At 37.0% G+C, this 14,277-nt stretch overlaps 1 protein-coding gene across 7 annotated transcripts in view; it reads left to right on the top strand.

Annotated features, from left to right (window-relative positions):
- Positions 1 to 14,277, top strand: part of CSPP1 (centrosome and spindle pole associated protein 1) — a gene marked incomplete at both ends in the record, with an annotated part of 131,405 nt that overhangs the window by 56,769 nt on the left and 60,359 nt on the right. For all 7 annotated transcript variants that reach the window (XM_080693860.1, XM_080693861.1, XM_080693858.1 and 4 more), the window contains 5 exons: positions 5,442 to 5,650; positions 8,086 to 8,210; positions 8,969 to 9,047; positions 10,702 to 10,831; positions 13,506 to 13,653. In XM_080693860.1, coding sequence (XP_080549986.1) covers positions 5,442 to 5,650; positions 8,086 to 8,210; positions 8,969 to 9,047; positions 10,702 to 10,831; positions 13,506 to 13,653 — 691 coding nt within the window. The remainder of the gene's footprint in view (positions 1 to 5,441; positions 5,651 to 8,085; positions 8,211 to 8,968; positions 9,048 to 10,701; positions 10,832 to 13,505; positions 13,654 to 14,277) is intronic.

Here is a 14,277-nt window from a genome sequence, read left to right as displayed (position 1 = left end):
TTAGTGGTTGACATCTAGTATTATAACAATTTATCCAAAATTAAAAATGATAATTTCACATAACAGTTTCATTTGTCTGATACCAAGCTTTTGATGACTTAAAGATAACATTTCAATATTTCTTTTTGCTTTCTTTCTTACCAGAGAATATTTTTTTCTATTTTTTTTTTAGGTGAAACTATCATATATTTATATATTTATTTTTCAGAAAAAATCTATCCTAATATGGAATATGGACTCTAGATACCCAAAACAATCTTGAAAAAGAACAAAGCAAGAAGATATATATTTTCTGATTTCAAACCATATAAAGCTACAATAATTGAAACAGTGTAGTACTGTTCTAAAGGCAGATATATAAACCATTGGAGTTAAATAAAAGCCTAGAGCTAAATTCTTCCCTATATTGTCAAGTTATTTTTGACAAGGTTTCCACGAACATTTGGTGGAGGAAATATTAATCTTTTAACTAAATATTGTTGAAAAGTAATATTTACATGGAAAAGAATAAAATTGGACCCTTACCTAATCCCATATACAAATATTAACTCAAAATAGATAAAAGACCTAAATATAAATCTTAAGACTATAAACTTTTAGAAGAAAATCTGGGTCATAAAACCTCACAACATTGAAATTGACAGTGATTTCTTGGATATGATTTCAATGGCACAGGCAACAGAAGAGTATACAAACTCCCTAAAAAATAAAAAAATATTGTATATCCAAAGAAATGTAAAGAGAGTTAAAAGTTACTAATAGAATTGGATAAAATATTTCCAAATGCTATATCTGAAGTTATATTAATATTCCAAATAGAAATCCTAAAAATTAACAACAATAAAGACGAACAATACAATTTAGAGTTAGGTAAAAGACTAACATAAATAATGAATCTCCACAGATAACCAATCTTAGTTGTCTGTTGGATGGAAACTCTTGTTTCTCTGGTTCTGGTGTGTGTTACCTATTTCTTCTTTGTAGTTAATCTCTTTGAGTATTTTCTCTAGTGCTGGTTTTGAAGACATAAATTCCTTCAGTTTCTGTTTGTCATGGAAGCTTCTTATTTTTCCATCTAATTTGATAGAAAGTTTTGCTGGGTAGGAGATTTTTGGCTGGAAGTTGTTTTCTTTCATAGTTTCGAATATGTTACTCCAACCCCTTCTGGCTCTCATGACTTGGTTTGGGAAGTCTGGAGTGATTCTAATTGGTTTGCCTCTGAATGTCACTTGGCCCTTTGTTTTTGTTGCCTTTAAGATTCTCTGTTTGGCTTCCACATTGGTCATTTTGACAATTATGTGGCGTGGGAATTCTCTTCTCCGATCCTGTCTAAAGGGAGTTCTATAAGTTTCCTGGACCTGTGTATCAACCTCTTGCTCTATGTTTGGAAAATTTTCTGCTATTACTTCCTTGAAGAGATTGTTGATCCCTTTGGTTTCACCTTCTTTTCCCTCCTCTATTCCAATTATTCTTAGGTTAGTTCTCTTAAAATGGGCCCATATTTTTTCAATGTCAGATTCCTGCTGTCGGATATTTTTTTTCTAGATTAGAAACTATGCGTTCATTTTTTGAATGATCATCTTCTAAGAGCGAGATTCTGTTCTCCATGTGGTCTAATCGGTTGTTCATGCTTTGAATTGAGGCCTTTACTTCATTAATTGCATCCTTCATCTCTTTTTGGCTCTCTCTGAGTTCTTTTCGAAGCACCTCTATTATTTCTACAGTTATTTTCCTGATTTGATCTTCTAGAAATCTCTGATTTTCAGTTTTATCGGGTTCTGATGTTGTGGGGTTGTGGGTATTCATTGCTCCAGTGTTATTCCTCTTTCCCATGATTTCGGAAGTTTGTGCCTTCTCTGGGTTCTTCCCTTGGGTCACTATGACTTCGCTTAAGGTGCTCTGGATCTTGAGTCTGTGGTATCTCAGACCCCACTACTCCTTTACTGGGTTTTATCACAGAGTCTCCGACCCAGAGAGTCGATAGAGGCTGCTTTAGATTGTGGGGGGGTGCCAGGTTGGGCGTTCTCCTATGGTGTGATATCTCTGCCACCGCCCCTCCCCCACTGGGTCAAGTCCCAGGGAGTACAGTACTGGGATTTCTCCTCTGTGGCCCACAATTTGACTCACTGTTCTTGAGTTCTCAGATGTAGTTGTACTGGACTCGGTGAATTCGCTGCTGCTGCTGCCGGTGTCAATATGGCGCCGCTGTTATGCCCTCGGCCGTGAGGCTGGCGTATTTCTTCTCTGGTTTTGAGTTCCACTCTGAGCCCCTGCAGCGTGTGCTGAGCTCAGCCACTGGGAGCTTTAGATGCTCCCTGCGCTGAAAGATCCCGCCTGGCTGTTCTGCAGCGGCTCACCTCGGCTTGCTGTGGCTGTCTGGTGAATTTGCCGCTGCCACCGGCAGTATGGCGCTGCTGCCGCGTCCTCGGGCTTGAGGCCGGTGTATCTCCTCTGTGGCTCTGAGCTCTGTTCTCAGTCTGCTTTCTCTCTGGAGCCTGGTGATTTTTTTGTTTCTCTGGTGATGGTGTTTTCTGGCTATGAAAGGCGCTGATTTTGTAGTAATGGAGATTGGTTGTTAGTGGGGCTCTTAAGCCCCGCTTTTCTCGGTTGCCATCTTCCCGGAAGTCCCAAAAATCACTTTTCTTGCAGTGGCAGGTGCCACACTGCAGTCTTGCCTCTAATTCCGCCATTTTCTACTCTCCTATATTTCAGATAGGAAGTCATGACTGGAAATGTTTCTGTGTGTTGTCCCAATCAGCTATTAAATAAAAATCTGTTTTTTAGGGTTTCTCAGGGGGATGTATATCCTATTTGGCCACTGCTAACCACTGCTGTGGTTGTGGTTGCCACTGCAGCTGCAACTGCAGCCCCTGCCATATTCCTCCCTCTTCAATATTTTTTTAATAAAAGAAAACAGTATGTGTCTTTTGCAAGAGTTGGGGGCCTAAGTACTTAGTAGCTATGTGTTTTATCTCCTCTCCAAGAGCAGAGTCTCCCAGTTTCACCATGGAGAGTGGGTTGTGCTGCTCCGAGTGCACCCAGCCCCAGCGCTGTGCAGAGGAGTGCAGTGACCAGGAGCCCCTTTGGCTCCCAGGACACTTGGCGCCGGCTCCAAGTGACGCCGGGGCTCCATCTGATGTGCCCCGAATATTTTTCTTATGTAGTATGTTGTCCAGAGTTCCTGAGCATGTGAGCAGGTACAGTCTACTTTCAGGGAGATTTCCTCAAAAGTTAAGGGTAGATTAGATTGAATCTACCTGCCTCTCCCTGATACTGTCCACCACCACCACCACTATCTTGGCCCTTCTCCCAACCATTTTTCTTACAAAGTATGTTGTCCAGAATTTCTGAGCATGTGGGGCAGAAGCAGTTTTTTTGGGGGGGAGATTTCTCCAACAGTTCAAGGCAGGTTGGATAGGATTTATCTAGCTCTCCTGAATACTGGCCTCTGCCGCCGTCTCTGCCATCTTTGCCTGTCTCTTCTCATATTTTAGGTAGGAAATGATGGCTATAAATGTATATATTGTCCCAATCAGGTATTAAACCAAATCTGATGTCCGGGGTTTCTCAGAGGAATACATATTCTATTTGGCCAGCACCAACTATTGTCGTGGTTGCAGTGGTGACTGTAGCTGCCGACATCTTGGCTTCTCTCTCAATTATTATTATTTTTTTTGGTGGTACTGGTGGTAGAACCCAGAGGCCTTCTACCTACCTCTGTCCTATATTCCCACACCTATTTTTTAAAAAAATTTATTTGGAAACAGGGTCTCACTAAGATTCTGAGAGCCTCACTAAGTAGCTGAGGCTGGCTTCGAACCTGTGTGATCCTCCTGTCTCAGCCTCCCAAGTGTAGGGATTACAAACGTGCATCACCATGCCCGGCCTATATATATATATATATATATTTTTTTTTTTTTTTTTTTTTTTTTTTTGGTGGTACTGGTGTTCCTGGAAACCCTTCTACCTCCGGGCTACACTCCCAGACCTATTTTTATACTTTTTTATTTGGAAACAGGGTCTCTTAAGCCAGCACACGCGGCTGGCTTCGAACCTGCGCGATCCTCCTGTCTCCACCTCCCAAGCGCTGGGGTTACAAGCGTGTGCCACCACGCCATCCCTCAATATTTTTTAATAAAAGAAAACAGTACATGTTTTTTTGCAGGAGTTGGGGGCCCAAGTACTTAGTAGTAAAGTGTTTTATCTCCCTTCCAAGAATGGAGGCCTCGAGCTTCACCACAGAGAGCGGGTTCTGCTTCTCTGAGCACACCCAGCTCCGGTGCTGTGCAGAGGAGCGCTGTGGCCAGGAGTGCCCTTGGCTCCCGGGACAGGTGGCGCTGGCTGACCCGACTATGCGGGGCTTTATCTGACGTGCCCTGAACATTTTTCTTACGTAGTATGTTGTCCAGAGTTCCTGAGCATGTGGGGCAGGTACAGTCTACTTTCGGGGAGATTTCCTCAAAAGTTCAGGGTCGATTAGAATGAATCGACCTGCCTCTGCCCAATACTGGCTGTTTCTGCCGCCGCCATCTTGCTGTTTTTGTATTCTTTTGAGAAGTGTCTGTTCAGTTGAATTGTCCATTTTAATTGGATTATTTGTTATTTTAGAGATTTAAGTTTTTAAAGTTTTATTTTTGTATATTCTAGTTATTCTGTATGAGCAGAGTAGCTGGCAAAGACTGTCCCATTCTCTAGGCTGTCTCTCTTTTACATACTCTCTATGTCTGCTTTAGCACTATGGCTGAGTTGGGTAGATGTAATGTAATGTAATGTAATGTAATTAATGTAATGTAATGTAATGTATGGCCCGCAAAGCCTAATATATTTACTGGCTGGCATGGTGGTGCTTGCTGTAATCTCAATACTTGGGAGGCTGAGATAGGAGGATCGAGGATCGAAGGTTCGAGGTCAGTTTTAGCAACTTCATGAGATCCTTATCAACTCAGGAAGGCCCTATTTCAGAATAAAAAATAAAATTGGACTGAGAGTATAGTTCAGAGGAATGCCCTTGGGTTCTATCTCCAGAATAGTAATAATAATAATAAATGAATAAAATATATTTACTATCTTGCCATTTTTAGGAAGTATTTGCTGACCTTCTTCTATAGAATACTTTCGTAATCAGAAATAACAATTGGATAAAGAAGTAGCATAGTATTTTACTCTAATGAAGTACTACATGTAAGATTATTTAAGATTAATATTGGTTCTAGTTGGTTGCATATTTATTAAGATGCAAGGCCTTGTATGATTTATTTACTTCTCAGGGAGCTTTAAATACCCATTTATACTAAAATATGAATTAGATCGTTAAATATTTTATAGCTCTAAAATTCTGTTCTTTGACTATCTTTATTGTCTGTGCGATAGTGGATCTTTTGAAGTCTCTTCCACCTTTAAGTTTATGATTGTATTAACAAACTTTTTTTTCTTTATTTTAGCCTGATAGACTGAAGCAGTTAAGTGTGGCACCAAGACACTTTGAAGAGATGATTCCACCTGAAAGACCGAGAGTAGCTTTCCAGACACCTCTCCCTCCTTTATCCACCCCACCTGCCCCACCCATCCCACCAGTTCACCCCTTCCCTTCTCAGAATGAAGATTTGCACAGTGGACTCAGCAGTACCCTTGGTGAAGTAGTGTCTTCCAGGTGCTTGTATAAATGTTTTGTGTTTGAGACTTAGGTAATATATTGTTATATTTTGTGTTTAGAAGGATATGCTGAAGCCGATGACATTATCCTTTAGAGATTTTGTGTAATTAATAGCTTAGCCAAAGAATTCCTCTTAAAATGTATTTTTATTGTTGTTCTTTCCTCTGATATTATTGAAACAAGGGAAATTCTTATTTTTTAAAGGTGATTTATATTTTCTGAGAATAGTAAGTACATTTTAGTTTTAAGTCATATTTTAGTATCTTCTAACATATAAAAACAGTTTGTTATTTCCACTTTGAATTCAAACATTGAATTCTTCCTTCAATTTATATGGAAAAGGCTTCTAATATGACTCGTCTATATATATATATATATATATATATATATATATATATAGTCCTATTTGATCTTCTATTTCCTTTAATTCTTGCTCTTTGATTACTCATGGTCTGTGCAACTCAAGTGCCTGGAAGAAAAAGTGCTGATTATAAAACCTGTTACTTAGGTATTGGAGTAAAGATTTGATTTCTGTAGGTAAAAGGTCTCATGCTATACTAGACAATTACATAAAATTCTATTAATGTTGCTATTTTCTGGTCTCTACTTTCTTTTTATAGGACTTGAACTTTTATTTTTTTTGCTTACAATAAATGTTAATATTAATGTATTAAATACAGTCCTGTAATATATTAAAAGTGATAGTTTAAATATATTGGAAAGGATTTGAATTACAGAGCATTGAATAATGGTTTTCTAATTGAGTTAAGGGAATTAATAGCTAGCATTACTGTCTGAAATTTGGGTAAATCATGCCTTTGTTGAACCTTAATTGTTTATTCGTAAAAGTGAGAATAGTAATATTTGTTTTTTCTACAGTTACAGGGTTGTTGTGAGAATTAAATATTTTGTAAATTTCTAAAATTTAGAATTTGATAACAGCTTCTTTTTCTAACAGTTATTCAGCTTCATTGTTGATGTATCTTTGAAGTGAGTATAGTGAGGTTAGACACCCAAGTGACTAGTAAATGTGGGAAATATTCACTACTGAAAAGAAATATAAGGCTTCTTAGCTATTCTGATCATTTTGGAGTCCAGGACAAGGGATAATCTGTTAAGATTCACTCAAGATGAAAATATTCTAGAATGCTTTCTTTCTGTTCATCTACAGATATTTGCCTTTGCTATTTTTAGTATTGGGAAATAACTGCATTGGTGGCAATAGTTATTTTCTAATTAGTAATGAAGTGCTGAGGTAGTGGTTTTCAGAAGTTTTAAATATATGAAATACTAAAGATTATGCAAGACTTTACTGTTGATATTTAAGCAATTTTTACTTTACATTTTTGTTGATTTCCTGTTCAAGAACATTTAACAGATAAAAAATAATACTCTTTTTCTCAAATTGAATGATTGGAAATTATGCAGTTTTGTAGCTTGTTCCCATCTCTTCTTGGACGATCCTTTCTCTTTTCTGTGACTAGTTCACTCTAATAACATAGATCAGCAGGTATGGTGGTACATGCGTGTACTCTTAGTACTTTGGAGGCTAAGACAGGAGGATTACAGGTTGGAGACCATCCTCAACACTTTAGCAAAGTCCTGTTTCAAAATAAAAAATAAAAAGCTGAGCCAGGCGTGGTGGTGCAAGCTTGTTATCCTAGCATTTAGGAGATGGAGACAGGAGGATTGTGGTTCTTGGACAGCCTCAGCTACTTAGTGAGCCTCAGCTACTTAGTGAGGCCCTTTGCAACTCATTGAGACCCTATTTCAAAAGAATGAATTAAAAAAATGAATTTAAAAAATGAATGAATTAAAAAGAAAATGTCTGGGGTGTAGCTCAGAGGTAGAATGCCCCTGGGTTCTATGCCCAGTACTGCAAATAAACTATGGGGAGTAAGCTCCTGCATGAGCTCTGGGGGATAAACCGTATTCAAACCATAGTTATTCCCACTTAAAAAACCCTCTAATATATGTTTCATAGTTATTTTCTTTTCAACAACAAACAAAACTGAGTATGGTAGCAATAATCCCAGTACTTGGGAGGCTAAGGTAGGATTGCATTGCCTCTTCTGGAATATCTTTCTCCTATCGATCTCTTGCAAGCTTTAAACATCCCTGCTTTGTATTCCTGTAGCACACTGTGTCTTCTTGTTTTATTTCATTTACTAGTAGTTTAATCAATTGATTAAAAGTTAACTTGTTTTGTCTTAAATGTTATACCTGAAATTGTGAAATTTTTTGCTGTATATATTTGTATTTTAATTCATAACTTTTGATAAATAGTTTGAACAAGATTGTGGCTATTTTCTAAATCAGCAATTGGGGGGGGTCTCAGTAATATTTTTGTAAAATAATAAGAATAATATTTTGACTAAAAGATTTTCAGTGAAATATGAGGATAATTTTTTTTTTTTTTTTTTTTGATACAGAGTTGGGCCTCTGCCTCCACCCCCTGTATTACCACCTCTGGTTACTGCTAACTATCGAACTCCTTATGATGATGCATACTATTTTTATGGTGCTAGAAATACTTTGGATCCTGGTCTTGCTTACTGTAAGTGATCTGTATGGTAAACATTTTTTTTCCGAGTGGTTTAATAAGGGATATTGATTTTGCATAAGCAAATATGTATGATTAAAAAAAACATTAGCTTTGTTTAATTCAGTTTATTGAGTGAGGAAAGTCAAGACCTTTATCAGTCTATTCTTGTTACTATAATGAAATACCTGAAACAGGCTAATGTTTAAGAAAAGTTTATTTTGGCTCATAGTTTCAGAGGCTGAAAGTCCAAAAAAAAAAAAAAAAAAAAATGCACAGGCTGTTATGAGGCCCATCCCTACCCCAAAGCTGCATCATATCATGGTGGGAATTGCTTGTTTCTCTGTATTATCTCTGTCCCTCTACTTGTGAAGCTACCAGGGGTTCCATGTTATTAGACTACCAGGGGTAGTCTAATCTAATGACTTCTTAAAGGCCCCAGCTTTAAACAACGTAGATTTACATTTCTTCTCTCTTAAATTTCGTTAACATAAAACCATGGGGATTAAGCTCCTGCATGAGCTCTGGGGGATAAACCGTATTCAAACCATAGTTATTCCCACTTTAAAAAACCCACTAATATATGTTTCATAGTTATTTTCTTTTCATTTAGATTTGAAAGCCATTTCATGTTGTCTTATCTGTTCTTTGCTGACTCCTAACCTAGAGGGATTTATTAATGCTTTTCACTGGAATTTTTTTATTATGTGCTTTTTTTAAGGGATGAAGTGTTATTAAATGGGTACTCTGAAATAATTTTTTTTTCATTTCAGATGGTTCAGGAATGATGGGAGTACAGCCTGCAGCTCATCTGAGTGCTCCTGCCCCCCACCAAGTAGCACAGTCTGTTGTGTAAGTCATTAATTAAAAGAACATTTTCCTCTACTTTTAAACATTGTATTAAAATACACATAGTGTGAAGTTTTCCTTCCTAACCATTTTCTGTGTATTGTTCTTGATTTCCAGTTTTGCAAGCATTATTTGTACTTTGCCCATTGAACGGTCATGGCACCTTTGTGAAAGACCATTTGATCAAATATATGAGGGTTTATTTTGGGCCCTCTGTTATATCCCCTTTGACTGTCGGTCTTTATCTTTATCCCAGTACAACATTCTTTTGATCATTGTAGCTTTGTAAGTCTTGAAATTAGAATATGTGAGTCCTCTAGCTTTGTTGTTGTTGTTATTTATTTATTTATTTATTTATTTTATTTTGCGGGTCTGGGTATGGAACCCAGAGGCATTTGACCTCCGAGCTACACCTCTGCCCAATTTTTTATTCTTTATTTTGAAACAGGGTCTCACTGAGTTGCGGAGGGCCTCACTAAGTAGCTGAGGCTGTCTGTGAACCACGATCCTCCGGGCTCAGCCTCCTGAATGCTGGGATTACAAGTGTGCGCCACCACGCCCAGCTGTTCTTTTTTTATAGTATTGTTTTGGCTATTCGTTGATGCTCTATATGAATTTTAGGATGGACTTTCCTATTTTGCAAAAAAGTCATTAAAATTTTTAAAAGGAATTTTCATTGAATCTGTAGATTCTTTGGATTGTATTAACATTTCAATAATATTAAGTCTTCTAATTCATGAACACAAGTTGTTTCCATTTACTTAAATCTTATTTAGTTTTTTTTTTTTAGCAATGTTTTGTAATTTTCACCGTATAGATCTCTTATTTCTTTGGTTAATTCCTAAGTATTTTTTGATGTTATTATAAATGAAATTACTGTCATTTTTCTCATTTTAGAGGAAAAGCTTTTGAGCTTTCATCATTGAGTGTGATGTTTGTGGGTTTTTTTTCTTTTTTCCTATACATGGTTATAATTATGTTGAGATAGTTTTCTTCTGTTCTTTGTTCATTAAATGTTTTAATTTTAATCATGAAAGGATGTTGAGAACTATTGCTCTTGTTTTTCCAATCTTCACTCAGAATCTAGTGTATAGATTCTATAATAAATATATTTGTTAAGCCTAAAAAGAGTATAAATACTTTCGATAAGTTAAATTCACAAAGAATACTCATATAAAGTAATAAATCTAGTGTTGGAGAGGAGAAAGCTTTTATTTTATTTGGAACAATGAAACCTTTTACTCTAATTAGAGTTTTGTTTTATTTTTTAAATGGCGAGAAAATAATTTTACTAAGTAAATAATTTACTAAGTAAATCATTAGTATGGTGTTAAGGGATTTCTAGCATGTTATTATTTATCTATATATGTTCAGAAATAACCTAAATCATAATGTGTACTGCTTGACAAGTGATCACAAAGTGATATCCCATATAACTGTCCTGTCCATCAAGAAATATGTCTTAAAAATTTAAAAGTTCCATGGATTGTCAAAGCAAAGGCAGGAGGAACTCTTACAGAGGGCTTAATTGATTTACGGATTCCTTAAGGAAATGCCTTCTATTTTAAGATGTTATTATATGCTATGCTATTTCAAAGGACTATTGTATTTTCTTATTCTTGAGTAATAGATGAATTCAAACTAATTTTTGATATAGGAATACAGTTGGACAGAGTGAAATGAAAATTCCAGGTGATCGAGTAATAAATTCAGGACTGTTTTTTGAAGATAAACCAAAGCCTTCCAAACAATCACTTCAGTCTTATCAAGAAGCTTTGCAGCAACAGGTATACACTCATTCATTTTATGTTGAACTTTTTTTTTTTTTTTTTTTTTTGGTACTGGGGCTTGAACCCAGGGGTGCTCTACTACTGGGCTACATACCCAGCTCTTTAAAAAAAAATTTTTTTTTTTTTTAATAGGGTCTTGTTAAATTGCTGAGGCTGCCTGGAACCTGTGATCACCCTGTCTCAGCCTCCCAAATGCTGGGATTGCAGGCTTGTACCACCATGCCTGGTTAATGTTGAGTATTTTTTAGCATAATGGTTCTTTAGAACTCAGGGAATAGCATAACATGGTGAAAAAATAGTAAGTGTTGAATTAGATATAATGGAAAACAATTGGAAACAGGAAAGGGCTGGTAAAATTACCTGCAGAATTGGGAGGGCATGGTAGTTGAAATTTCCTTGTATATTCAAGGAATTGTTTTGGGAGAAGGAGGGTGTGGAGAGTTAGATTATTCTGGATTGTGGATGATTACTTAATGAGCTTTAAATTTCCTCCTGTTATGGACAGTTGAAGGAAATTTTAAACTCCCCCACCCCAAAAAAGTGTAACTTGATGTGAGCGAGTCTTGCTTTTAGGCAGAAAACTTATGATGTGGCGTATTGGGAAGCAGATGTGGCAGAGAAATATTTTAGTAAACTACTGAGGTAGTTCAATCAGGGATGAGAATGAACCAGATGGAGAGGTAGGGAGAACAGCCAAAGGACAGTCTTGAGGTTTCATTGACAGGACTTATAGAGAATGAGAAAAAACTGAGGGCTTGAAGATGATTCTGAATGTTCTTTTTTTTTGTGGGTCTGGTGGTAGAACCCAGGGGTATTTGACCTCCAAACTACACACACTGCCCTATTTTTTTAATTCTTTATTTTATTTTTTATTTTTTTGTGGGCCTGGGGATGGAAACCAGGGGCATTCAACCTCCAAGCTATACCCCCTGCCCTGTTTTTTATTCTTTATTTTGAAATACAGTCTCACTAAGATGTGGAGGGCCTCACTAAGTAGCTGAGGCTGTCCACAAACCACGATCCTCCAGTCTCAGCCTCCCAAATGCTGGGATTACAAGCATGCGCCACGATACCCAGCTGAATATTTTAATCTAGAAGAATAATGAGACAGTAAATCAAGAAAGGGAGTACATGTAGTAGAACATGTTTAGGAAGGAGAATAATGGGTTCTGTTGTAGTTTTGTAGTTCTAGAAGAGCATTTACTTAAGAGTAACTGTATCAAGCTGGGAGTGGTGGTACACATCTATAATACCAGTGATTGTGGATCCTGAGGTATAAGGATCACAAGTTTCGGGCCAGCCTGGGCAACATAGTGAGAGCCTTTTTCAGTATAAAGAATAAAATGGACTGGGGATGTAGCTCAGTGGTAGAATACCCCTGGTTCAGTCCCCAGTGCTAAAAAGAAAAAACAAAGTCAAATAGTTTTCTTTTCTCTCTTGCGGGTCTAGGGATGGAACCCAGGGGCATTTGACCTCTGAGCTACACCCTCTGTCCTATTTTTATTCTTTATTTTGGAAGAGGGTCACACTAAGTAGCTGAGGCTGTCCGCGAACCACGATCCTCCTGTCTCAGCCTCCCGAATGCTGAGATTACAAGCGTGTGCCACCACACCTGCAATCATCCTTTCTCAGCCTTCCAAGTATTGGGATTATAGGCATGTACCACTGCACCTGGCTCTATACATATGGTTTTGAGTTTAAAAGTAACATTCCAGCTGGGCGTGGTGGCGCACGCTTGTAATCCCCGTGCTTGAGAGGCGGAAATGGGAGGATCGTGCACGTTCGAAGCCAACCTTGCTGGCTTAAAAGACCCTGTTTTTAAATAAAGTATAAAAAATAGGTCTGGGAGTGTATCCCAGAGGTAGAAGGGTTTCATCCCTAGAACCACCAAAAAAAAAAAAAAAAAAAGTAACATTCCAAAATGTAGATTATTTTTCATTGCCTATCCATGTCTGTAGAGGATGATCCTGTTATTTGTATTTGGTGATGACAAAAATATATTTTGTGTGCTTTTATAAAGCTGTATTTCAAGTAGCCTAGTACGATCTCTCTAAATTTTTAAAATAGACATTTCCCAGGGAGTGTAGGTTTGGTGAGGCAGTGAGTGGACTTTGTAGCTGGGTACTTCCAGTGAAAGGGAAGATAGAGAGTAGGGTGATGATACTGTTGGCTCAGGTAGAAGTTGGAGGAGGGATGGAAGAGTTGGTTGAGTCTCAAGAAACTTAAGTAGCTGAAAAGGCCTATAGTGGCATGACCTTGGGGGACATATGTCTTTTACGTGTTTTTTTTGGCAGGTCTGGGGATGGAACCCAGGGGCATTCCACCTCGAGCTACATCCCCTGCCCTATTTTTTTATTCTTTATTTTGAAACCGGGTCTCACTGAGTTGCAAAGAGCCTCACCAAGTAGCTGAGGCTGTCCGCAAACCACGATACTCCAGTCTCAGCCTCCCAAATGCTGGGATGACAAGCATGCGACACCATGCCCGGCTTCTTTGACATGCTTTTAAATTTAGTTTTACATGTATTTCTGAGTTTTACACTTTATAAATTAAGTATACTGGTAAAAATATTTTCAGTTTTATTTAAACCAGGAAAATAATTATGTTATTACTATCTCCTTTTATCAGACTATTTGTCAGCACTTATCTTAACTATATCTATGTTGTTTAGATTCGGGAAAGAGAAGAAAGAAGGAAGAAAGAACGTGAAGAAAAAGAAGAATATGAAGCTAAATTGGAAGCTGAAATGAGAATATACAACCCATGGGGGAAAGGTGGAGGTGGTGCCCCTCTCAGGGATGCAAAAGGAAACCTGATAAGTATGCTATTTCTATGGACTTAAAAAACAAACTAGAATTATTTTAAACTTTTAAACAAGTAGGGAATAGAGAGTGGGAATTACAGCTTGTAAAGCCAAGGTCTCTTTTTTATTTTGCTTAATGTAAAAGAGGCATTTTGATAATAAGTATAATAATAGAAGTTAGAAAGTTTTTCTTTTTTAGAATATTATTCACTTATTTTTATTACAAATTATCCATCCCCTGATGTAATATAACGCAAACTGCAGAGAAAATTTTATGCTATTTGGTAAGTGTTTACTCAAACAAGTACTTAGAATATTTTCTTTATTTTATAGTAAGAGTAATACTCATATTACAAGTTTTTTATACTTTTAGTTCTTTTTTAGACTAGTAAGACATTTTAACAATATATCATCTGGGATAGATGTGGGAAAGGGGCTTGTGTTTAATTCACATATGGAGTATACCAGCTCAATGCAAGATCTCCTTTGGGGGAAAAAGGCAATTTCAGAAATTTTTTGGCAGATTGCAGAATTCTGTTAATTTTTTTTCAATTATATACTCTGAAAAAATTTTAATCTAGTAATCACACAGTTTGAAAAAGATGTACTATAAAACTTTGATTATATATATATATAGTAT

The sequence above is a fragment of the Muscardinus avellanarius genome, assembly GCF_963383645.1.
Source record: "Muscardinus avellanarius genome assembly, chromosome: 4".
Classification (NCBI taxonomy): Eukaryota; Metazoa; Chordata; class Mammalia; order Rodentia; family Gliridae; genus Muscardinus; species Muscardinus avellanarius.
This window is presented reverse-complemented; position numbering and strand designations above follow the sequence as displayed.